General features: G+C 41.6%; 1 protein-coding gene across 1 annotated transcript in view; it reads left to right on the forward strand.

Moving 5' to 3' along the window:
• VCL (vinculin) overlaps positions 1-26,798 on the forward strand; it is a 1,795,541-nt gene that overhangs the window by 1,396,796 nt on the left and 371,947 nt on the right. Inside the window, exon 21 of the mRNA XM_044055664.1 lies at positions 5,995-6,180. Coding sequence (XP_043911599.1) covers positions 5,995-6,180 — 186 coding nt within the window. The remainder of the gene's footprint in view (positions 1-5,994; positions 6,181-26,798) is intronic.

The following is a 26,798-nucleotide window of genomic DNA, read 5'->3' on the forward strand; positions in this document are numbered from 1 at the left end:
ATTCTCCTCCAACCACTTTCTAGTATCAATGCATGTTCCGGGGAAATCCAATGTAATGGCGTACAAACCCAGCAGGTCCTTTCTCATGCCTCATGAGTGGTCTCACAATCAATCAGTATCGGAAAAAAATTTCTGCCATTGGGGCAGCCATGCTGTGATCTTTGTGCATATCCCAACAGCAACAGGTGCAGCAGGCATTTTGCCTTGACCCCCCCCCCCCGGGGGGGGGGGGTCACCAATAGATGCTCTAGTCCACATCTGGCCTTCTTTGTGCCTGACCCCCAGTACCTCTGACTCCAAAATTCGTACAGAAAGCTAGTCAGTTATAGAGCTTGGTCATCCTCATTGCCCCTTTTTGGCCTCCCCAAGTGTGGTTTGCCTTCCTTTGGTCTCATCTTCATTATCCTGTTTGGATACCAGACCTTCTGTCACATTCCTAAAGGATGTAACATCTAAATATCCTAGCCCTTAAAGTAATTGCATGGCTTCTCCAGTTCCATTAGTAGCCAGACAACCTAGGCTTTCTTCCCTAGTGTGCACCATACTTTTATCATCACAAAAAGGCTCCACCAAAAGGATTTACAAAAGTAAATGGAAAATATCTTCATTTTGGGCTGAAGAATAACATTGATCCATTCACTGCCCCTGTCTTTGCTGTACTAGACTTTTTAGCTTCCCTCTAAAGAATATGATAGTTTTTCCACAATAAACCTACAATTGGCAGTCTTTTATGGCTGCTTCCAAGTTATGTGATGCTTTTAAAAAAAAAAACACTTTCCTGCTTAGACCTTAGAAAGATCCATCACCTTCCTGGGATTTAAATGTAGTGCCTCACAGCAAGAGGTTCTCTGGTTTGATTGTCGGCTGGTGTGCCTTCTGTGTGGAGTCTGCATGTCCTCCTTGTTGATCCCTAATATAAAATGTGTACCCTAGATCTATGAATTTACAATAATTGCAGGATTCACATTTGGTCATACCTGGGTTCCTTACAGTTCTAATGTTATTATTATTGAAAGAATCTGTCCACTTTCTGAGCTGAATGTTAGTATAAAAGAGACCAGGGACCTGTTTATCACTTGGTTGGTAACAATATTAGTCATGTTATGGGAAAGGGCTGTACCCTGTAATAATTGGGTATATACACTATTAGACCTCTTCTGTGTAATCTCAGTCATGATTTTTTCAATAAGGTCTCTTGGATATCCCCGAGAAAACAACATGGCTATTTTTCACATTCCTTCAAAAATTCACTGTCAACTGTGACCATCCTTGCGGCCCGAACTAACAGGTCTTTAATTACTGATTTTTTATGGTGGAAGGGATGTGAACTACTGAAATGTAAATATGTATTTGAGAAGATGTCCTTCCTATGAATTCTGGCAGCCAATCTTTTATGAGTTCGATACTTAGAGTTCAATGTCCAAATAGGTTATTGTCTCTGTATGAAAGGTGTAAGTAAATTTCAAAAACTCAGTAGTCTGATTAAATATTCAGTAAACTGCACAACTTCATCCAAGCTGCCTTTATAGATGACAAATATGTCATCCAAAAAGCACGTGTAAAAGAATAACCTATCTATAAGGTGTCTTTGTGTAAAAATATGCTCCTTTTCCCAGTAGGCCATAACTGTGTTAGTAAAACTGGCCCCACATGGGGACCCCATAGCCACCCCAATTTTCTGTATGTAAAACTGATTGTGCGAACTAATAATTACTTTCTCCAAATAAGTAGTGCAAATAGTGTTCTAAATAAAACTAGATAAAATAGAGAGCACCAAAGTTGCGAGCCCACAGTACTATTTAATGAATTATAAAAATAATAAAACAATGTTAAGCGCTTTCATCAACAAGTATGACTTCTTCAGAACAGAGAATCATTCAAAATTCAAGTTTAAATACACAATTATGTATGGCGACTTTTATATCCGAAAGATGACCAAGCTTTTGGGCACTGATGCTTGTACTTTAGTCAATTTGAATGAATTCAACTTAGCTTATCGAAAAATCAAGGAACATCTGAATGATTTATTTATTGAACAGCTAATTTACATGCTCTTGCTGAACTACTTAACTATGTTCGCTCCTAGAACTCCAGTTTTGTTTGGTGTGCCTAAAATATATAAATCTTTAACAGCTCCACCTATGAGGCCACTAGTAGATGCTCGTCAAAGTATAACCTATCCTATAGCCAAGGTAGTGGATAACATTTTGAAGAAACACCTTAGGAATGAAGATCAGATTTGTAAAGATTCTTGGTCCTTTCTATCTAAATTGAATGAACTTCCTTATCAGGAAGAGTTCAACTTCTTAACTATTGATGTCTGTGATCTTTATATGTCCATTCCACAAGAGGAAGAAATTGAATCCAAACTAGTCAGCATTTTGCTGAACATTGTGCTAACAGTTACTTTCTGTTTGACAATCAGTTTTACTTGCAGAAAATTGGGGTGGCTATGGGTTCCCCATGTGGGGCCACTTTTGCTAACACAGTTATGGCCTACTGGGAAAAGGAGCATATTTTTACACAGACACCTTATGGATAGATTTTTCTTTTACACGCGCTTTTTGGATGATATATTTGTCATCCATAAAGGCAGCTTGGATAAAGTCGGGCAGTTTATTGAATATTTAAATCAGACTACTGAGTTTTTGAAATTTACTTACACCTTTCATAAAGAGACAATAACCTATTTGGACATTGAAAGTATCAAACTCATAAAAGATTGGGTGCCAGAATCCATAGGAAGGACACCTTCTCAAATACATATTTACATTTCAGTAGTTCACATCCCTTTCACCATAAAAAAATCAGTAGTCTAAGGCCAGTTAGTTCAGGCCACAAGGATGGTCACAGCTGATAGTGAATTTTTGAAGGAATGTGAAAAAATAACTGATATGTTGTTTTCTTGGAGATATGAGAGACCTTATTGAGGAAATCATGACTGAGATTACACAAAAGAGGTCTAATGATGTCTGTACCCCATTATTACAGGGTAAAGCCCTTTCCCATAACATGACTAATATTGTTACCAGCCAAGTGACAAAGAGGTCCCCAGTCTCTTTTATACTAACATTCAGCTCAGAAAGTGGACAGATTCTTTCAATAATAAAGAAAAACTGGAATTTACTGAGTAACTATTCTGAATTGCATTCACTGTTAGGGCCACTTCCCTCTTTCACATTTAAGAAGGGTAACAACTTGAAAAACCTTTTGGAGGCAAGTAACATTAGAACTGTAAGGAACCCAGGTATGACCAAATGTGAATCTTGCAATTATTGTAAATTCATAGATATAGGGTACACATTTTATATTAGGGATCAACGTTACACCATTACATCAGGTAGATTTAATTGTAATTCTACCTATGTTATATATTTAGCTCAATGTCAACTATGCCCCGCTTTCTATATCGGGAAAACCGATCATAGATTACGAGAGCAGGTATATGAGCATCTTTATTATATCAGAAAGGAGAAAACTGAAAATGCCCTAGCTAGTCATATTAAAGGGAACCCTACTCACAGCTTTAGGTTTAAAATTATTGATCATATCCCAAAAGATGTAAGGGGCAGACCAAGATCTCTACTTTTAGAGAAAAAGGAATTAATGTGGCAGATCCGGGTTGGGTGCTTGCCACTATCCTGGCATCGACTGTTCTTCCATTCAGTGCCTCTTGAGACTTAAGAGCTTGAACAGGTAGCTTAAAATGTAATGTATTATGTAAAACACAACAGCATTATTATGTAAAACACAAAAACATTATTAAGAAAGGATGTAGATAGGTTGTTTTTATTTTTACCCTTATGCCTATCTTACTATTTTTTCTTAATATTCTTTAATGAATTTTTTACTTATAAGTTTAAATTAATTTGTCAGGGTTTGTAGATCTCCTAGGTATAAACCCTTAAGGTTATAAATTACTGCATGTTAGTTTTGTATTTAACATGCTGGAAGGTAAAGGCTGAGTATGATTTCTTTTGCCTATCCTTGTAAGTATAGTAGTTTATTTTTATCTCATTCTATTTTATGTTATTGTATTATGTTTGTATGTGACACCATCTGGTAGCATTGATTCTTGAACTTAAATTATGCTGCAAAGTTTAAGGTCATTTATTATGTTTAATTGGTATATATTAAGTAATTAAGTTAATAGGAGAAAGAAGGGGGAAGTGTATTTAAGTGAATTTGAGCTGCTGTTTGTTGTCTAGTTACTAAACTAGACGAAAAGCGCTCAACTCTACTTGTGATTTGCTAACAAGTTTTTACTCAAGTTATTTTTAATATCCATAGCGACTTTATCTGCCTTTTGGTCAATCCACAGATGATATTTGCACAGCAGCTACATGGTCCAATTCGCATACCTTTGTTACTCATTACAAAGTGGACTTACTTTCCAGTAGTAGAGCTGACATTGGTTCAGCAGTTTTCCAAAATATCTTTCCATGAGGGTCAACCAGTGTTTACGTAGTTGAGGACTCTGTTCTGTATGTTGAGGAAGAATAAAAAGGAAAACATCAGATGTAAAAGTTATGTGCTCACCATAACTAGGCATCTGTGTTGTCCATTTTCAGTCTTCCTCAACTTTCCCTTCTCCTCCTTCCCCCTTCCTGTCATCTTCTGGAGTGACCTGATGGATTATTTGTTGGAACCTACAGTTTTGGGTTTGAGCCATATTCTTATTTATATTTTCCTCTTCTGTTATTTACTGAATGCTTTATGGCAGCAAACACAATCTGAGATATTAGGGATGGAGTAGGGCATTGTGGGTAGACGGAGGAGCTTGAGAGTTGGATCTAAAGTCTGTAGTATGTGACCAAGTTGGATCCTTGGATAAGAACTGTAACTCGTACATTAAGGAAGAATGAAAATGCACAACACAGAAGCTTTTATTTTTGAGTGTTGATGGTGTGTTTGATTATGAGTAAACTGCACAGCATGGAGTCTACCATTTTATTAGTAGTATTTTAACTATGAGCACATTTTAATTAAGCTTTTTTGCAGGCTTGCAAGTGTGAAATGCATTGTGTTTGTTTACTATAGTTTGTCTGGCACTTACTGCAGACTAGTAAGACTATGAGCTGCTTCCTATAGTGCAAGATTTGATTCTTTCCACCTTTCTTTACTGGGCAACTCTGGCCATGTCACTTCACTAGAGAAGGGCTGCTGATATTCTCCTTAAAGAGGGGTACTTGTCTCCAGTGGGCTGTCCCAGGCTGTTAGCAAGAGCATTACAGATTTGTCCATAGGTGCTAATTAGGGCTTTGCTATGTGTTCTTTTGAATATGAATCCCAGCATGTGCCTTGTAGTTTAGTGGGTTGCCAGATGCATTTTCAGTAAATTTGAATTTTGTGAGAAGCGAAGTTTACTGTTGCTCATGGTAAGTGTGTTCACTCTCTTTTTTTTTTTTTTTTTGGGGGGGTATTTATTATATGGCTGTCAGTATTTTTTATGTAAAATTTGTAATAAAGGGTTTAAATTCAGTCCAGATGTCTGTTATCATTGTAAAAGTAAAATGAAAATGGCATGCACACTGACAAGGTTGAGCAGTGTTTTTTGTTAACTGGGGTGAGACAGCCAAGTAATGGAATATTGATGTGGCTTTTTTTGGGGGGGGGGGGCTCCATTACCCTGCCTAGGTCTCCATGTGGCTATGATCCAGATGTTCATCGTGTTTCACTGTTGTAGTCATTGCTCTTGGGTTATCCTGCTGGCAGGCTACCCGCAATCGGCCAGAATTCCAAAGTCTAGGTCCTGCGTCGGTTTACAGTTCTGTATGTTACACAGTATAGGAAAGTTTATTTGCTGCTAGGCAGCCTTATATTATATTTCTGTATGAACTTAGTAATGCATGGTAGCCTTGTTATACAATTATGTGTAAATGTTTGTACTTGGGTACTGACAGCTGTGCTGTGTATTTGAAAGTTTATTTGTTGACATGCAGCCATGTTATACTTTTTTTTGTATTGAAGTTTATTGAACATTTTATATTTTAGTTAAATGAAGAACCTGCTCCCCCAAAACCTCCTCTTCCAGAAGGTGAAGTTCCTCCCCCAAGACCACCTCCTCCTGAGGAAAAAGATGAAGAGTTCCCAGAACATAAAGCTGGTGATGTTTTCAACCAGCCTATCATGGTGGCTGCTAGACAACTCCATGAGGAAGCCAGGAAGTGGTCTAGCAAGGTAAGGAGCTGTACATGTGCGCTACTGTTTATTCAGTCCCTACCATGTTAAGTTATTTTATGCGGAATTTTCCAGGACCTGGCTTAACACTTGCGCTGGACTGTTTGAAGGAGCATCAGAGCTTAGGATGTGCTGTTGTCAGTGGGTGGACTATAGCCCTGCTGAATTTCACTTTGCCTTTTATTCATCTACTGCACTTCATAAAATTGGGAAATATTAAAGTCTATGTATCTTTTTACAGTGACTATGATGTAAACAGTAAATCGGTGTTTTTTCCCTACCAGTGTTGTCAGCTTGAGGTTCTGAATCTGTCAGTTGGTAAACAGGATTAAAATGTTTACAAACTAATACATATTGTAAAGGTTTCGATTCCTTCAGCCTTCATTTGCTTGCTGTGTGACTTTGAGCAAGTTACTTATCCAGACAGTGCTTTGGGTCATTTGGAAGTTGGACTTGGCTCATTAAAGGCCAGCTGTACTGCACTCCTGTTAACTGCCTATGGTTTGGTGTTTCATCCTCTTAAATCACATTTATGAAACATTGTATGTCAAAGCATTGAGTATGTTTTTTATCAAAATTTGCTTGTAAAGTGGTCATATTGGATAGGCACTAGAAAAAATATATGCTAGAAAGTTAATTTTATGTGTTTCTTCGGGAACTCACAGGATAAAACCGTTATAGGACTACAGTATCTACAGTAAAGATGATTTTAATTTTTTCCCATGTCATTATTATCCTTCCATTATTAGTGATGCGAACTCTTAACTTTTTGTCCTCTTGGCATTATATACTGAAAAACTGCTGCGACTTTAGGCATTCTTCGTGTTGATTGCTTTCACCATATTTTTTGAGTAATTGTGATTTAATTGTGCTTAGTTTCTTTCTGAATATCAATATTGCAGGTACAAAAAACTCCTATAATTCAAAGATGACACTATGGCCTGTGCCCTTTGTCTGTTGCCTCACTGCTGATTGTAGTTTTCAGGCCTTGCTGAGTATGCTGATGGGTTAGTTACTGTACACAACGATGCTGAGATTGCTCTGGAGTCCTTTAAGATAAAACATGCAGTTATTCCTGAAAAACAACACTGTCAGTCCTTGAAAGTATTTTTATTTTCTCATTCCTCTGATAAGTCTGGAACAGTTCAGCTAGTGAACACATTCCCCAGGAAAAGAAAAAACACTGATGTAATCTTGGCTTCTTCATTTAGTATTAACCACCATTAACTGTGGTTAGTTGGCTTGAGTGCCAGCAATCCTTTATGCTTTGTACAACTAGTCTGTGTAATGGTTCATGGCTGCCAGCAACCACAGTCCTAGTTTAAGCTGCCCAAGATGTCATGTCAGTAGGCTTTTCTTTTTTCATCTGACATTTCCTGCACGCTTTCATGAATATGTCCTAGTCAGCATCACTGGTGTCGAAGGATAAATCCTTGACCAGTGATGGACAAAGTGACAGTTTTAACAGAACCATTTGTATGATTTGATTTGAATCATTCGAAGAGCAGTGAGTGTTAAAGTATTCATTTTTATTTTGAAGTGTCTTGACTCATTCATTGAATTAGTGAACACCATAAGTACTCTGTACCATTCCCTTTGTACGGTAGTGAGTGCGTACTTTTAAATATTTAAAACAGTTTCCTCATTTTAAAGAGGTGGTATTTACAAATATGATTAGATGGGGGGTATTTGTTTGTTTTAACCTTTAATATAATAAAGCTCCAAAGGAAGTTAATGTTTTTTGTAAGAGGTGGAATCTTCAAGGAGTGGGACTCAACCTGTCTCCTGCCCTCCTTGCAAAACATCCATAAATTTCTAATATGCTATCAGCATTAATTATGGTCTTGGGATTGTATCTACAAGTCTGGTGGTTTCCCTTAAGAGTTCTGTAGTTTAACTACAGATGTGTTTTGATTCTCAGGTGTTGATTCTATTTGCTGCCTTTTAAAAGGGAATAAAGTAGAGTATAAATTGTTTATGGTTGTTTGCTTATATTAATTATTTATATGGCACAAATTAAGTTGCCTTTCAACATTTAAGTGTTAGCTTAAAATGTTAGTTTCTGGCAGCACTGAGTGTTTAGTAAGTACATATTTTCTGAATTCAGGTCTGCAGTCTTTGCTTTACCCCTCCAAGTAGACTGCATTTGCATTTAAATCTTCAGCACATGCTGTAGTGATAACCCTGAAAATCCAACATTTTATATTTTATTACAGACAATTTTTTTTCTTTCATTTTTAATTGTTTTCCTTAGTTTTTTAAACTTTTCCCAGGATTGTCAAATTGGTGCCATTACCTCTTCTGTATATTTATCCCTGTACTTTACATCCTGCCATACTGTGTCAGACAGAACAGCTGGCTTCTTCTGTCAGTAGCTCCTAGTGGCTCCTGTAGGGATTACATGGAGCTTGCTGTGTGGCATGATCTTCACAGAAAAGCATAGATATCTTCACTGTCAAAAAATACAAATTCTGTAGTAATGCAGAATCTGATGTCAGTTTTCATTCATCCTCAGTATATGGCACTCTGATCCAACCCTGCTGCTGTTTCAGCTTGTGGAAGCCTAAAAACATTCAAGCTCCTCCCTACCCATAATGCTCTGGTCCCTATTCTCCTCAAATCTTGTTTGCTGCTGCTGACTGCTCTCGAGTTTCATCTTTTGGAGCGAGAAGTCTTTTGAAAAACCTGAATTTTCTTTTTAGTGTGCATTTTTCTGTTGTATTCTCTGTGTTCCTGTAGCTATAACTTCTCTGTCCTTTTTTCTAAGTACTGCTTTTGTGGTATGATTTTCTCCCTACCCTATAGTTAAAAAAAAAAAAAAAAAAAAAAAGCCATCTAAAACATCGTAAAACTTTCTACTCTGCCCTTATAGTTATCTTTGTATCTCTAGTGTGTGTGCATGCGAGTCCATGAGTGACAGTGCTGTCTATAACTGTCAATTGCTTCCTCATTCACAGGTTTTTCTTTACAGAAAAATCTCTTGAGAAAGGATTTAAAATGTGTTCTAAATGTTTCCAGACTGGCATTCCTTGTATGTGTAGTGCTTGGGGCCTGAACATTTAAACAAACAGTGTGAAATCTGTGAGGTCTTCAATCCTATGGCTCTCACAGAAAGGAAAAATAAGTTAATTTTGAAATGGATGTTACCCTCCACTTTCTCCCAAGCCATCTCTGGGGTCCAGCCGTCAACTTCATGAAAACCAAGAGGTCCAGATAAGCTGATGCTCCATCCTCCTCAGAACCTTAGAGGAAAGTGCCCAAGTCAGATCCAACTTCACCGATGCCTATTAAATCTTCGGATATGATGAAAATGGTATCCCTGGCTCCTAAGAGGAAGACTATTTTGGATCCACTGTCCTTGGATCCAGAACCCTTTCCTCAGATTGTCTGCTCGCCGTCATTGGATCCAGTACCATCTAGGGTTCCGTCTCCCATTCTGGAGAGGCACTCTAGATAGTCATATATTGTGTCCTCCTGTTCTTCCAAAAGTCTCAGTGAGGCAGATGTGGCAAGGATGGTGAGGGAACTGTTACAGAACAACTTCAGAAAGGTACCCTTATAGTTTCTACCCCACTGGATCAGGGACTTCCACCAGTGTCTACTCCTCCTCTGACTTGACATGTGGGATCAAAGTTATCTGATTTGAGTGCTCCGGGCCCATCTGTATCGGATTTGAATAAGCTGTTGTCTTCAGATCTGACAATGACTTTGAGTTCGTCTCTGACCTTTTTGGATCCGGATGGGTCTTGGAGACAAGGCTTCCATGTCAGATCTGTGGAGGTTGTTGACTCCAAGGTTCGCAGAGCCTTCTCCTCTTCTCAGAGCTTTGGCATTGGATAGTTCGGGGCTGGCTTCCTTCTCTGGTGGACAACCTATGAGAAGGGGGGTGCTGGTGGACAAGGGACTCCCTCGCTCTGCTCCTTTGGTCTCCTCCTTCCCAGGGAGGTCAACCTTTGAGGAGGTGAGGAGGGTTTTCTCTGTACCTTCAGATCAGGTGGGTCTGTCGTCCTTGGCTCCACCCTTGACCACCACCCAAGTGACTTTTGTCCTCACCAAATCACCACCCGATGGTGTAGCACCACTGGGAGAGCTGGTAAACAGCTTCCAGTCTACCTAGTCTGGGGATTCTTACCTCAAGGAAGTCCCTAGGAAGAGACGGTGTAAGAGGAAACACCTGGACTCACCAGAAGAGTCTCTCACTGTGGATACTAACTTTAATGAAGAAGATGGGTGTCCCAAATCACCACCCGATGACGCTTCCTTCAGAGACATCCTCGAACTCCTAAAACAAAAAGGGTGACTGGTCTGTCCACAACCCATCTCCTGAAGAGTCTGTATGCCTGGAAGCTTTCAGAAGTGGCCCTTGTACCTCCTGGGTAGCCCCACTTGCCAGCAAGTTGGTAGATTTAATTTGTCGAAAGACTTTGAAGGAACTGACTTGACCAAACCCATCCCCAAGAGACCATATAGAATTATGACACCTCCAGTAGAAAGGCAGTATTGGAGTAAGGGCGTACTGGTTGATGCCATGGTTGTGGCGGCAACCACCAAAAAGGAACTCACTGAAGAGAGTTAGTCTGTCCACCCCCCCAGTACGGAGTCTAGGGTGATGGACAGGTTTGGGAAGTGAGTGTACACTTCAGCGATTTTTGCCATGTTTGCTGAATTATCTAGCCCACTTCACAAGATTGCAAAGGGATCTAATCAATGAACTTTACAATTTGTTAGCAAGGACCACTACTGAAGGGACCCAAGCATCAGTGGTCTCTCAGTTGACTACCTTACAATTGATTGTAAAGTCGTCCGTGAGGCTCTTCTCCAGTGCAACAGAAGGAGCCTCACGGGTGGCGAGTTCAGGCATATCCATTAGAAGACATGTCTGGTTGTGCCTGTGTGATTTTTGCAGAACCTTTCAAATCATCTTTCATTAACGCTCCGTCCGACAAATCTTCGCTTTTTGGACCCACTGTGAAAGAAGCAGTCACCAGGTGTGAAAGACAGAAAGACCTTGTCTGCCATTGGAGTAAGTTTTTTTAACCCCCCCCCCCAATGAACCTTTTCAAGGAATCAATGAGGAGGTCGCAAGATATGGTTAGAAAAATCTCAAGGTCCATTCCAAGACACACATGGCACTGGTTCTCCCAGAGGCAGAGGGGGAAGTAATGGCAGAAGAGGCCCGCAGAATACAAGGTCCAAAGATACTTACTTTGACACACTATATCAGCGCTCCTGAAACAAGGCCCAATTGTCTTCCTCTGGAGGCAGTTTGGGGGTTGACTTTTCCTACACAAAACAGCCTGGCTAAATATAACAAATGACACTTGGGAGCAGAGAATTATTAGCATTTACCAGATGATATACCATACCCCCTCCCACCAATAACAAAGCTCCCCAATGTTCTACCCAGTCAGAGGGGAGCCAGCAACTCAACAAATTCAGCAGTTACTCACAGAAAGAGCCATCCAGGTGGTCCCACCATACGAAATTGGATCCAGAATTTACTCAAGGTTCTTTTTGGTTCCAAAGAAGACGGGGGACTGGAGACCGATTGTGGATCTCAGTGCACTAACAAGTCTGTCGCGCACACCAAGTTCTGGTTGGTCACGGCACAGTCCATTCTACCCTTTCTGGGAAAGGATGACTGGATGTGCATTATAGACTCCAGGATGCATACTATCACATAAAGATGAACAGATGGTCCAGGAGGTTCTTGCACTTCTGAGCAGCAGCCAGTCACTGTCAGTTTCAGTGCACTGATTTTTGTTCTCACCACAGCCCCCAGGATATTTACCAAATGCATGGCAGTGATAGCAGCACATCTAAGGCTGCCGGTAATCCTGGTTTTTCCATATTTAGATGATTGGCTCATCACTGCCCCAACCAGGTATCACCTGGTTACAAGCAAAGAGACCTGGTACTAAGAGCTTACTTAATTGTTGGAATCACTGTAAATCATACTTGCAACCCACCAGCTGGAATTCTTAGGTGCAATCTTTAACACCCAATCCATGTTTGCATCACTTTCCTTATCAAGAGTACAGAGTATCAGAAACCAAGTCTCAAGGATCACCTGCAATACGAAGATTTCAGACGGAATAGTTCTACAGGCTCTAAGTTCATTGTCTGCAGCCATAACCCTAGTGCCCCTGGCAAGGTATCACATGAGACCTTTACAATGGATGCTGCAAATACAGTGGTCTTTTTTCAGTCACCCTATGTCCGGAAAGGTAAGAATGACCCAAATATGCAAAAGTTGCATCTCATGTTGGACACAATCTTGCTAGTCCCAGCAAGGTCAACCATTCATACTTCTCCAGCCCAAGACCATAGTGACCATGGATGCTTCTCAGATTGCGTTGGGGGACATTATCTGGGGAAGACAGTCCAAGGTACTTGTTCTCCCAAAGAAGCCAATCTGCATATCAACATTCTAGGGATGAGAGCTGTGCTTTTTGTGTTGCAAGCACTCCAAGACTCACTCCCTGTCGGGACAATTGCGATTCAAACAGACAATATGTCAGTAGTTTGGTATATCAACAAACAAGCAGGAACAAGATCTTTACCCCCTGTGTCGAGAAGCTAAGAGTCTGGCAGTGGGCAATCACCTCCAATCTCTTTCTGGTGGGGGATGCACATTCCGGGGAAGTCCAATGTGATTGCACCCAAACCTGTCTTTATTTAGATCAGCTCAAACTGCCTGACAATTTGGGTGCGTGGAAGGTGCCCTGAAGCTTTGGAAGCTGATTGCCTGTTATATTCTTGACAATGTATAACCCATACAACTAAAGCTACTGCAGAAGTGGTCATTTTAACACCTACTGTTGTGGTAAGTTTATTTACACAGCTGTACTTTTCCAGACATTACTGGGAATACCTGTGGCACCATTTACTGTCCACAGTGTCTTCCACGGGGAAGGAATGAGTCAAAAGGTTGTTTGCTAGACCATTCTCCTTCAGTAATGCAAATCCATTCTTGAAATCTTTTGTTCTTTTGGTGTGAAAAATCCAAATACAGCCACTGCTCAATGGAGTAAACTTCATTTAAATGTGACTTAATCTGTTCACTTTTAGAGCATGATTTTTGACAGATTTTAAATATGTGAACTAGATTTGCTTTGCCTCACCTAGGAAGTGGCAGAAGAATATTGGGAAGAAACAGGTTTTCGTTACAAATTCTAGCTTTTCTGAGTCATTTCCTGGCCCTATAAGAATTGTAAGCCTTTGGTGGGGATACTCTGCCATCTTAAACTGGAATGTAAGCATGGCTGGTCAAATTTGTTAGGTTTTTTTTTTTTTTAATTTGTTACAGACTGCAAAACTGAATTTGTGAAAGGCGAGGATGGATGCTATCCTTTTGGAATATCCAAGAACAAAATATGCGCACTGCAGTATATGCAGTGCTATTTTAATAGTTCAGAAGCATATTGTCATTTTTAAGAAAATCTATAATAAAATGGGATACTTGGAAGGGAAAAACTCCCAGATGGTTTAACTGTGTTACACATCTGTATTCCTGCAACTTTCAAACTTGAAAATCTGTTGAATATAAACAAAGCTCACTTATGCCAAGGTATCTGTGCTGTGCCCTTACCTTTTTAACAAATATCTGATTTAGTATGCACGTTATCGTCTCTGTAAAAGGAACAAATTGTGTAGTATAGTAAAATATTACACTTTGTAATCTGAGCAACGGAACTGTTTAAAAAGCTTAACATTTTCTAATGTTCTGTAGTTACTGTTTTCCCTTTTTTCCCTTTTTACTAATCCTATTTTTAAGTTTGTATTGCTCTGATTATTACCTTAACTGCTGTTTCTTTAAAGATCATTGGAAATTCTTATTTGTGTAAGTCTGTCAGCAAACAAAGTGGTTGCAGAAGCCTGAAAAGTAGCTAGTGAGGTCTTCATGTTTGAGTAGCAGTCTGAAGATCTGCAGTGATAACATATTTGCCCACTTTGATGGCAATGAAGAATTAATTGAAACATTGGTGAAGGAGAAAATGAGGCAGTATTTTGAATGCATTATGCCATATAATCACTGATAACATCAAGTCATCACAGAAGTGTTTTTTTTTTTTTTAAATATGACATTCTGTAGTCAAGTTTTATTTAGCATGTAAAATGTGCTCGGCAGGTTGCTGCCTGGCTTCAGACACCTTCCTAGAAACAAGGGAACACACTTGATCAGGACAATGACCTTGTACTGCCACAGGACCTTGTACCACTACAAAACCCCATCCACGTCACCCACTAATCATAAAACATGTTTTAAGGTAAAAAGGGGCAACCAAAGTACCCAGTGGTTTCACCTGTTTTCAAGACATTTGAGAAAGCCTTTTGGCAGCTTTCCTGGAGACGGACCTTGTTTCCCAATGTGAGGAAAGTAAACCAGTTCTATAGAGTCCACCATGCTTGTGAATCCCTATATAAAAATCATAGTGGAGACTCCGCACCATTTCAGCTCTCTGCATGCTGTTGAAAGGGTCGGACTTAGCGTCTGCTTCCATTGCTTTCTTCTAATCTCATGAAAAGGATGCTGTTGAAAGGGTCGGACTTAGCGTCTGCTTCCATTGCTTTCTTCTAATGACATGAAAAGGATGCTGTTGAAAGGGTCGGACTTAGCGTCTGCTTCCATTGCTTTCTTCTAATGACATGAAAAGGATGCTGTTGAAAGGGTCGGACTTAGCGTCTGCTTCCATTGCTTTCTTCTAAATCACATGAAAAGGATGCTGTTGAAAGGGTCGGACTTAGCGTCTGCTTCCATTGCTTTCTTCTAATGACATGAAAAGGATGCTGTTGAAAGGGTCGGACTTAGCGTCTGCTTCCATTGCTTTCTTCTAATGACATGAAAAGGATGCTGTTGAAAGGGTCGGACTTAGCGTCTGCCTCCATTGCTTTCTTCTAATGACATGAAAAGGATGCTGTTGAAAGGGTCGGACTTAGCGTCTGCTTCCATTGCTTTCTTCTAATGACATGAAAAGGATGCTGTTGAAAGGGTCGGACTTAGCGTCTGCTTCCATTGCTTTCTTCTAATGACATGAAAAGGATGCTGTTGAAAGGGTCGGACTTAGTGTCTGCTTCCATTGCTTTCTTCTAATGACATGAAAAGGATGCTGTTGAAAGGGTCGGACTTAGCGTCTGCTTCCATTGCTTTCTTCTAATGACATGAAAAGGATGCTGTTGAAAGGGTCGGACTTAGCGTCTGCTTCCATTGCTTTCTTCTAATGACATGAAAAGGATGCTGTTGAAAGGGTCGGACTTAGCATCTGCTTCCATTGCTTTCTTCTAATGACATGAAAAGGATGCTGTTGAAAGGGTCGGACTTAGCGTCTGCTTCCATTGCTTTCTTCTAATCTCATGAAAAGGATGCTGTTGAAAGGGTCGGACTTAGCGTCTGCTTCCATTGCTTTCTTCTAATCTCATGAAAAGGATGCTGTTGAAAGGGTCGGACTTAGCGTCTGCTTCCATTGCTTTCTTCTAATGACATGAAAAGGATGCTGTTGAAAGGGTCGGACTTAGCGTCTGCTTCCATTGCTTTCTTCTAATGACATGAAAAGGATGCTGTTGAAAGGGTCGGACTTAGCGTCTGCTTCCATTGCTTTCTTCTAATGACATGAAAAGTAGAATTTTTTAGATTTAGAAAAATGTTTATCTGTTACTTTCTTTTTCAGTGCCATTATTTACCAGACACACATGGCAGAGTCCCAAGTGGATACTTTGAAGCAGCAGAAATGAAGGATGAGACGCTGAAGGTTCAGATTTCCACATTTACTTAACCAGCCTAGAAGATGGGTCGATAAGCACACCATCTAATATGGCTGTGACACTCTGGATTGAATCCTTATCACACTTTCCTAATAAACAGTTTGATAAAAGCTTTGTATTTGGTCCACTGTCCTAATAAATTTTAAAAAGTTAGAGAAAAAAAGAAAAATGATAGTCAAGCATCTTTTTCATCCATCTTTCCAGAGGTACAGTCACAGCTAGCCCTTTAATCACCTGCTTTTTACAGGTGTCAGACTATAGTCAAGCAGATCAGAAACAAACCTAGAGAAAGAAGAAAGCTAGATCTAAGAATCAGTTTGGGTGTATCCTAACACAGCCAACCAAGACTCATTCTGCGTGTAGCTCACCTTCTACCACATCAGCCCAGGTGTTCCTCATATTGATCAGTGCTGCAGTAGCCTTAGCTATATGGGTTATGTCCTGCGTAGGCTATAACAGCCATCCAGCTTGCAAAGTTTCAGGCACCTTCCACGTGCCCAAACCATCAGTCAACTTGAGCTGAGCTGACTTATGCAACAAGCTCTTCAGAGCTTTCCTGCCACTGAAGAGTATGCTCCTCTAAGGCTTTTGAGAATCAGTGGTCAGCATGTGCTGTTCCTTTGCTGGGAAAGTTTCCTTTGGGGGAACCTTCCATTAAAAAAGTGTTTTAATGGGCTGTCATGAGACTGCATTCTACTTTTAAATGAGAGCCTGCATTTTTCCTGCCAAGCTTTGGTGTAGCACCTGCAGCCACTACAGACCAGTGGTTATCCACTGCTTCTGCAGCTTTTTGGCTTCCCTCAGTGGGCAAGGGAGTTGCCACTCTTGTCAGTCATGGGAGAAGAAACAGTAAAGGCTTCCCTGTTTTGTCAGAATGTTGTGCCCATCCCTGGGGAAGTTGCTGTTGCCATTAATAACACTGTTGGCCCCATTTTTCCTATCAAGAATAAACAGAAAACTAAACATGTATGTGCTCTACTTCACATTTCCTTAGACAGGAGTCGTTTACTGGGTATGGCTCAGGGTTTAATTTAGGTTATTGGCCCTTCTTATAAAGTAGTTCTGGTAAAAGACAGGAGGATGAAGAGACAGCTGCAGGGTTTTCTTAGATTCTGATTCAGACTCAGAGGAGAAGTCGATTTCTGATTCTTCTGTATGGGGGATTCTCTCTCTAAGACTATTTCCAGAATATGCTAGTTTTTTTTTTCAGTGGGACAACATTCAGGAAGTTACTCTGAGCTTTTACAGAAGGACTTTCCAAAGCTTTCACCTATTCCTCCAGTTGTCAGCTTTGGAGAATGTGTGTTACTACCTGCAGTGTTTCTCGTAGTCAGCCAGCTGCCGCTGAAAAGGCTGATAGGGTGGTTCCTCAGTCTTTTAGTTTTTATATACACTTCCCAAACCTGACCCAAAAGCTGTAGACTTGGATAATCCTCCTACTGTAAAGCTTTTAGTTAATTAGTCACTACTCTTTCTGGTAAGGATGGGGAGATCATTGATAAGTTTGGGGAAAACGTGTATAGGTTCATAGGTTCATACGTTCATACTAGGCTATCTGCCCGAGGGCATTTATAAGCCTAGCCCATAGTTTTGTGGCTTACGCCACCCCTTTAGTTTGGAGAAACTATGCCCATTATTTTGCTGTGCTTCTGTCGAGCAGTGACACTGAGGTAACCCCTGGGGTGTATCTGCGATCTCCCATCCATTGGTCAAGATTCCTCTTGAACAAGGCCAGCGAGGTGCTCTGCCTCACATAAACCGGGATTTTGTTCCACAGCATAGGGAGTCTTTGGGTGATGAATCTATCCCTCCAGCACGTCCTATTAATAACCGTGTCGAGGTTTAAGTTGATCCTACAACTTTGATTTTCAGAATTTTGAATGGTCAGGCTTGTGTATTAAAGTTTGTTCTGAATTGTGAAAGTAGGAGGAATCTTTTGTCTGTATTTTTTTTCTTGTGACGAGTTATCTGCTTTAAATCATTTATTCAGCTGTACAAGTCACTACTCATTGTTTGTAGTGTGCGTGTATGACTCAGTTGATACTACTACCAGGACTGTGGCCACTGGTACTGTTTTGAGGATTTGTGCTGGCTGCATTCCCAGAACCTCCCAGATAATGTTAAAAATGAGAACACACACTAAAGTGCGATAGCCTTTTCTGATCGTTTGTAGTCGTTTAAACCTGTTTTAAGTGTATTTTTTTACTGTTTTTCCCTTATCTTTTCAAAAAAAAAAAAAATCATTGTTTCCCACCTTTCTTAGCTAGTATAGTCTGGTTTTCAGGCTAGTGCTGAATTCAGGGCTGTGATACTAGTTTCTGAGTTGCCCATACCTTACTTGGATAGAAGGAAGTTTCTCTGTTCACCTGTGAGAGAGGGGACCTTTGAGCAACCTATCGGTCCTGGAGGAGTGGTTCCAGCCCAGAAGTTAGTAGTTTATTAGCCATTTTGGGCTAATTTCTATCTCTTTCATTTCCCTACTATAAAAACCACGTTTGCACGATTTTGCGCACCGGGCAGTGCCAGTTAGCTACAGTTAAATTATTCCCAGCTCCACTAAGTCTCCTCTTTAGTTTTTCCCTTGAAACTAGTCTAACTCTCAACCTAAGCACTCAAAAAGCATCTTACACCCCAGCACTTGCTCAGACCTAATAGCAAGCACTAATATACCCTGACACTGATTGCCCAGCAGGGCAAGGCTCTTTATTCACCCCTCACCAACCAAACGACTAAGCAGCTCACCCTACTATTCAGGCATGACCAAAGGGCAACTTCAGGTGCACTCTCCAGTCTAGTTCGTGAATCTGGGTATCCTGAGGTAATGTTACAACTGCCTCATGTACACAGTCAACCCTCTCCTCCTACCACAAAACACTAACATATGCGAGAGATGCAATTATACAGCCAAACTGGAAGCTAAGCTGTCTCCACCCAAGACTGGTACAAACAGTCAAGAGGAGAAGGTTAACACTTGCACCACACCTCCAGCCACACACACACTTACTAAAACAGCACTGGCAAAAAATACACATAAATACACAAAATCATACTTGGAAGCTCTAAATAAAAACCTGCAAAAGCATCAGAGACCTCCAAAGCAGACACCCAAACAACCTGCACTTCCTGTCACAAACCAGGCAACACACAAAACACAAAATCAGTGTGCCGCACAATCACAGCCCTTAAGGCGAAGTAACATACCTAACACACTAGTAATAGGTGATTCGGGCACACTGACGTCCCACTCACTAGGCTGGACAAGCAGAAGGTTACTGTTAGCTACCTGTCGGGAGCCAGAATCCACCACATAACACAAGCATTCAGGTCACTCCAGAACAAGTACAAATATGATTCTGTCATTGTTCATGTTGGTGGAAATGACCTGAGACGTACCTCCCCAGACAGCATGAAAAGAGACATGGAAGAGCTCTCTGATCATGCAGCCCAGGCTGGTATGACCCTGACCCTGAGTAGTATTCTTCACTCACCAAGAATGATACCTCAGTATAAAGAAAAAATGATCAATTTTAATAATTGTGTAAGCTTCTGGTGTATTTCAAAGGGGATCTAGTGTCTGTCAGCCTGGGACGACATGCTTGACAAGCCGCGTTGCTTCACAAGAGAAAGCTTGCACCTGTCACCCCTAGGCTTTCGAATACTGGCCAAGGCTCTTGCTGCCCCCATAGTGCCTTTTTTAGGCAAGGCTCAAAAGTCAAACACACCTCCATAAAAACAGCACACTTAACAAAAAACTGATGGTTATGCTACTCAACGCCAGGAGTTTAAATTTCAAAATGCACGCGCTCGAAGCACTCCTCAGTATGGACAACGTCGACATCTGTGCAGTAATTGAAACCTGGTTCAAGGCTCCAGAGAGTACCCCAGCACTACCGGGCTACAATTCATACCACACGTTTCGGACACAGAACACGGACCAAAACACAAAAGGAGGGGGTGTATCCATATTCATCAAAGATACCTACACCTTCAGGTTAGTGGCGCAGCATGATACCTCTGAGATCATTCATGTGCACCTAACATCGGGCAAATCTGCAATGCAAATTGTGGCCTGCTACAGATCACCCTCCATGACCCAAGACCACCACTCCACCTTTCTGGAGACACTGGAAAACATGAAGGTCCTACCGAACACCCTGATATTAGGCGATTTCAATTACCCTACCATTCACTAGGAAAACTACTAGAGTACAAATTCTCAGGCCCAGTGCTTCCTGGCATTTATCAACTCAAACGCCCTAGATCAGCTGGAAAACTCCCCTACCAGAGGTGAAAACATATTGGACCTGGTCATTACCAACATGGGCGACAGGTGCTCCACACCGGAGGTCAACCCGTCACTGGTTAGATCAGACCATAAACTAATCACTCTGGATGTCCACACCCCACCACCACCCCCAACTAAGGAAACCACAGTAAAAAACTTTTCTAAAGCAAACTTCACCTTACTTAAGACAGAGATGGTAAGTGTCACAGCCCCCACGCTAAAGGATAATGCTGCCCAAGATGCAGAAACCTTTACAAATGCACTCTGAGCACCTACAAGGATGCATGGATCGTGCCATCCCTAGCAAAACCAAGACTCACTCCTCTAAGAGAAGGAAACCAGTTTGGTGGACCCCTGCAATAAACAGGCTATACAATAGAAGGAGGAAACTAGTTCAGAAAAAAAGCAAATCCCAAGAAGGAAAGACATCCCTGATCAGTATCAGTAAGAAACTAAGGTCCCTCATGAAATCATCCAAGGCTAACTTCGAAAGAAATATAGCCAAGGATTCAAAAGATAACCACAAAGCCTTCTTTAGCTATGTTAAGAATCTAAGTGGCAACTCGCAGATATGCACTGAACTAGTTCATAATAGCACAAAATATACTGAACCAACTGATATTGCCAACGGCAGATAGATTCAGTGCAAACTTCACCCCCCCCCCACCTTCAAAAGGGCCAACAACAATACCAGAAAAGTGCAGTGTCCCAAAAATCACAGATGCACAGGTGAAAACAGCCCTTTCAAAAGCCAAAAACACAGCGTCAATGGGACCATATCATGCCCCAGGCTGCGTCTTGCATGAACTACAGAACGAACTAACCCCCCACCTAAACACGCTGTTCAACCTCAGCCTCTCCACATGCTACATGCCCATAGAATGGCGCACAGCAATGGTTATTCCTCTCTGCAAAGGAGGGGCCACAACTGACCCTAGTAACTATCGCCCTATAAGCCTGACTAGCCTGGTCTGCAAGGCTATGGAGCGCATCATCATAGAACTCATTAACAAAGACATTTGGAACCTCCAAACACTTGACCCGACCCAGTTCAGCTTTGGTAAGGGCAGATCGTGCCTAATAAACCTGGTTGACTTCTTCGAGACAGTCACCAAGGCCATAGACGAGGGAAAGGTGGTTCACACAGCCTACCTTGACCTCACCAAGGCTTTCGACACCATTCCCCACTCTGGTATTACAGAAAAACTCACCAGCCTGAACATAAACCCCTACGTCATGAGATGGGTTGCCAACTGCCTTGCAGACAGAACTCACACGGTAAGAATAGCGGGCTCCAAGTCCGACTCTATACCAGTCACAAGTGGTGTCCCGCAAGGCTCGGTCCTGGGACCCCTACTGTTCAGCATTTACTTCTCAGAAGTACAGGCAATCACAGGAGGAGTATGGCTAACCAAGTTTGCCGATGACTGCAAACTGGTAGCCATAATTGACTCTCTGGCTTAACTGGACATCCTCCAAAAGGACCTTACTGAGACGGACACCTGGTGTCAAAGTCATAGCCTCAAGCTAAATACCAAAAAATATTTAGTCATCCCGTTTGGGAAAAACAAAACACCCACGAATTACCACATAGGTGGCAGCCCCCTTAATACAGAAGAGGTAATAAGAGATCTGGGGACCCAGGTAGATAGTAATCTGTCCTTTGACAATCATATTGCCAAAGTAGTTAGGAAATCCTTCTATGTGGCCCATCTAATTACTAAAGGGTTCGCATTTAGAAATAAATTGGTTATAGTGCCCCTCTACTCGTCACTCATCAGACCCATCATAGAGTACAATGACTCATTTGGGATTTACCTCACAAGACACTTCCAACAGCTGGAAAGACCACAAAAGTACCTCACCAAGGGGATTACTGACCTCAAACATATGTCCTATGCAGCCCGACTGAAAAACTCTGGCTGTACTCGGTGGCATATCTCTTACTCAGTGGTGATCTCTGCCTGACTTACAAAGCCATGTCCAACTCAGAATTGATGGACATGCTCCACCTAAAGAAATCCAAGTCACTGTGAGCCACGTGTTCTAGTGAGCTAAACCTCGCCACAACAATAAATAGAACATGCTGGAGGGATAGATTCCTGTCACAGAGACTCCCCATGCTTTGGAACAAAATTCCAAATTACATCAGGCAGAGCCCCTCACTAACGCTCTTCAAGAGAAACCTTGACGAATGGATGGGTAACAGAAAATACACCCCTGGGATCACTTAATTTTCTCTGCTCGACAGAGGATCAGTTAACTAATCAATGGGGCGGCGAAAGCCAACACACTGGCTAGACTTATAAATGCCCTTGGGCAGATAGCCTAGTACCTACCTATGAACCTACTTTCTTTCCTCTAGGTATTAAAAAAAATATTTTGCTATGGCTAAACTGGTATCTTCTTCATCTTCTTTCTTTAACCTCTTTAACATGGCTGACAATCCGACTGGTTTCAAAAAATATACTTCCTGTGGCATAAGAGTCCCAATTTGGATATCTGCAAGTAATTGTGTCTAGGGCACTACCTGTTTAGAAACTGATTGTACTATTTGTGTTGGGTTCACTGCCAGGGCTCTTAGTGAACAGAAAACTAAGCTAGTTCTAAAAGGCCTTCTTTCCCTCTTCCTCCTCCTATTTAGCTTTTGGGGCTCAAATCCCCTCCCAGATGTCCAGAAATAGGAAGCAGAATCATCCACAAAGGAAAGGATTGTGAAAAGAGGTCTCTGGACTGTTCTACCACATCAGCTTTATTCTCTGAGCCTCCTGCAAAAATTTTTAAAAAGTTGAATCTGACACTCTCTGATTCTATTTCAGGTCACCTCTGATACGGTCATCATGGTTCTCACTAGAGCAGATCTCTTCCAGCTCCACTCACCTTTTCTCCAAGAAACTCCAGGGAGACACTCCAGGACATCATCTACCAGCTCCTCTCTTAGGACCTTCAGGAGCTTCTCTGAACCAGAGGTGGATAGGATGATGATGTTTCTCCGAGATCAAATCCAAATGGGGGTAATCCTGACTGTGTCTCCCATCAGACCCGTGAGCCTCTGCCCTCTGCTGATCCTATAGTTGTATATAGTTGGACAGATTTGGAAAGCGCATCTGTGCCTCAGTGACCATTGTCCTGTGGTCACTGAATTATTTGACACATTTTACCAGGTTGCAAAGAGATTTGTTAAAGGAGCTTTTCAAGTCTCTTCCTGGTTCTATGTCTGTGGACAACCAGAATAAGGTGTCTTCACAACTGGCCACCCTTCACTCTATATCTAATGTGTCCATGAGGTTGATTTCTCACTCTGCAGAGGGTACGTCTAGGGTGATGGTTTCAGGCATAGCAGTCAGGAGACATGCCTGGATGCACTTGTGTGATTTTGTGAAGCCCTTCATCTTCATTCATTAATGTTCCTTTTTGATGGATCTTTTCTGTTCGGCCCAAACGTGAAGGAAACTGTCTACAGAAGTGAGCAAGAAGGAAAAACTCTGTCTGCCATTGGGATCTGTTTTTCTACTCCTCAGAGTCCCTTTTCACAGAACCAACGAGGAGATAGGAAAATGTAGTTTCGGAAGTCCCAAGGTCCTTTCCAAGACTCTGAAGGAGATGGTTCTCCCAGAGGCAGGGGGGAGCTCTAACAGAAAACACCATTCTCACGGCAGAGGGGGCCAACAGAACCAGATTTTTAGGGATTTCTTCTTGGATAAACACTTTCAGCACTCCCGGAGGGTTGTCTGACTGCTTTTCGCTGCAAGCAGTCAGGGGGGGCTCATCTGTGCATCTAGAAACTTGGGCATCCATCACAACAGATACTTGGCTGCAGAGGATCATATCCAGAATTTGACATGCAGTTATCCCAAATTCCCCCATAAAAATTAAGAAACAGCCTGATGTTCCACTCATTCAGAGGGAGGCACAACTCTGGAAATAAAAAAGCTGCTAGAAGAGAGTCACCCAAGAAATCTCCCCAGACCAGGTAGGATCCGGAACCTACTCAAGATTCTTTAATGCCAAAAAAGACAAGACTTGAGACCCATTCTGCATCTCAGCAAACTAAATCAGTGTATGGAATATTCAAAGTTCCAGATGGTCATGGTTCAGTCCATTTTGCCTCTGTTGCCAAGGGATGATTTGGATGTGCTCAATAGATCTTCAGGATTCATACTATCACATCAAAATAAACAGGCACTCCAGAAGATATCTGCTCTTCCAGCTGGAAGACGGTCATTATCAGTTCAAAGCACTGCCCTTTATTCTCACCACAGCTTCCAGGGCATTCACCAAATGCATGGTGGTTCTAGCATCTCACCTATAATTGCTAGGATTCTGAACGTTTCCATATCTAGACAACTGTCTCCTAACTGCTCTGACCAGGCATCAACTACTTCAAGCTAAGGGACTACTTGCTGCACTTGTGTCAACATCTGGGCATCTGTCAACTACAAGTCACAACTCACTCTTACACAGAATCTGAAGTTTATAGGTACTCATTTAGATACACTGTCAGATAATGTCTTTTCCTCCAACAAGAGCACAAACTCTCAGATTCAAGGTCAGGGGAAGTGATCTCCTATTCCTGTCCTCCAGCAGGACTAGTTTTGTAAGACTTTGGGTCCATGGCAGCAGCAACAGCTTTAGTTCGATTGGTCAGATATCATATGCAGATTCTGCAGTGGACCCTATCTGTTCAGTGGTCAGTACTTCCAACAGCTATTATACAGTCCAGTCAGGATTACACAAGTTTGCAAGGAAAACATTATTGGGTGGATCTGTTCAAATGAAATTTCTCAAGGGCATTTTTTCGTTTTATCTCTACTAGTAGCCACAGTAACCATGGATGCCTCCCATCTAGGGTGGGAAGGGGGCATGTCTTGAGAAAGACTGCTTAAGGTATGTGGTCTCCCTCAAGAGGCCAATTTGCATATCAGTGTCCGGGAGATGAGAGCCATCCTTCTGGTGTTCTAGGCCTTTCAAGATGCTCTCCCCTCCAGAACAAATGGAATTCAGTTGGACAATGTTTGTGGTCTGGTACATCAACAAACAAGGGTGAACCAGGTCTTATCTTCTTTGTCGTGAGGCAGTGAGAGTGTGGCAATGAGTGATCTCTTCCGGTTGCTTTCTCATTGTAATGCATGTACCGGGAAAAAAAACAATATGCTTCCAGACAAACTAAGCATGTCCATTCTGATGCCCCATGAGTGGTCTCTCAATGTGAAAGTGGAGGAAAGAATTTCCTGTTGATGGGGCCAGCTATGTTGCAATCTCTTTGCTTCCCCCTTCATCAATAAATGCAGCAGGTTCTTCAACCTGATCCCCCTCCAGGGGAGTCACCAAGAGATTCTGTGGTTCATAATTGGTCCTCAGGTCTCCTCTGTGCTTATCCCCTATTACCTCTACTCCCCAAGTTTTTACAGAAAACTTACTGGTTGAAGAGCATGATTATCCTCATTGCACCCTTTTGGCCTCATCACATCTGGTTCCCCTTCCTGTGGCTTCATCTTCTGTATCTGCCCTGGATACTGGATCCCAAGCCTTAAAACCTGTCTCAGCTGATGGGGATGACTCATCTGGACATAATAGGCCTCTAGCTGACTGCACGTTTCTCCAGTTCCAGTGATGGCTAGAAAGCCCAGGCTTTCCTCCACGGTCTGACATATCCTCTTGTCATTTCAACAAGCTTCTACTGGGAAGGTTTACAGAAGTAAACGGTAGAGGTTTTATGTATGAGCCCTGCAGAGAGATCTAGATCCCTTTTCTACCCCAGTCTCCATAGTCCTAGATTTTTTAGCATCACCCTTTGAATAGGGGGCTACCTTCTCTACTATCGAAGTCAGCTCGTTGCCATTTCTAATTTTCATTCTGGCAAAAATCATCATTCTTTGGTGGCTTCTGAGTTGTACTAAACCTTTCTGAAAGGCACCTTTTTACTTAGGCCCCCAGTCAAGGACCCTACCTCCATGTAACTTGACTATTTTACTTCAAAGTTTGACTCTCAGTCCATTTAAACCTTCCACCAAATCAGACCTAAATTTTTTGTCCTGGAAGACCTTTTTCCTAATTGTTGCCATTACATTAGCTAGATTATCTGAACTCCAAGCCCTCATACCTGATCTTTCATATAAAGATGGGGTGTCTTTACATACTAACCCATCTTTTTACCTAAAGTGGCTTCTGAGTCATTAATAAAGTCATTAACCTTCTGGTTTTCTTCCCAAAATTTTTCAGTAAAGCTGAGTATATACTGCATATTTTTGATGCACACAGGAATCTTTGTTTTTATCTTCATCGAATCAAAGATTTCAGAAATTCTGATAGTTTTCTTTCTCATAACAGATTGGGTATGGCAGTTACCAAAGTGACTTTAGCCAAATGATTGACTGATTGCATATCCTTTGTGAACAGAGAGATTTGTCCTTGCTTAAGCTGCCAAGAGCATATTCAGTGAAGTCTATGTGCTGTATGTGCGGAGTTCTGTTTTGATTTTTCTTGGGAACCCATCATTCCTTGTGTGAGCTCCAGTTCTTTTCTCTGCTGGTTCTTCTCAACTGATTCTGTATAGTGCAATTTATTGCTA

Source organism: Protopterus annectens, chromosome 14.part0 (genome assembly GCF_019279795.1).
Source record: "Protopterus annectens isolate FY-2018-M chromosome 14.part0, PAN1.0, whole genome shotgun sequence".
Classification (NCBI taxonomy): domain Eukaryota; kingdom Metazoa; phylum Chordata; order Ceratodontiformes; family Protopteridae; genus Protopterus; species Protopterus annectens.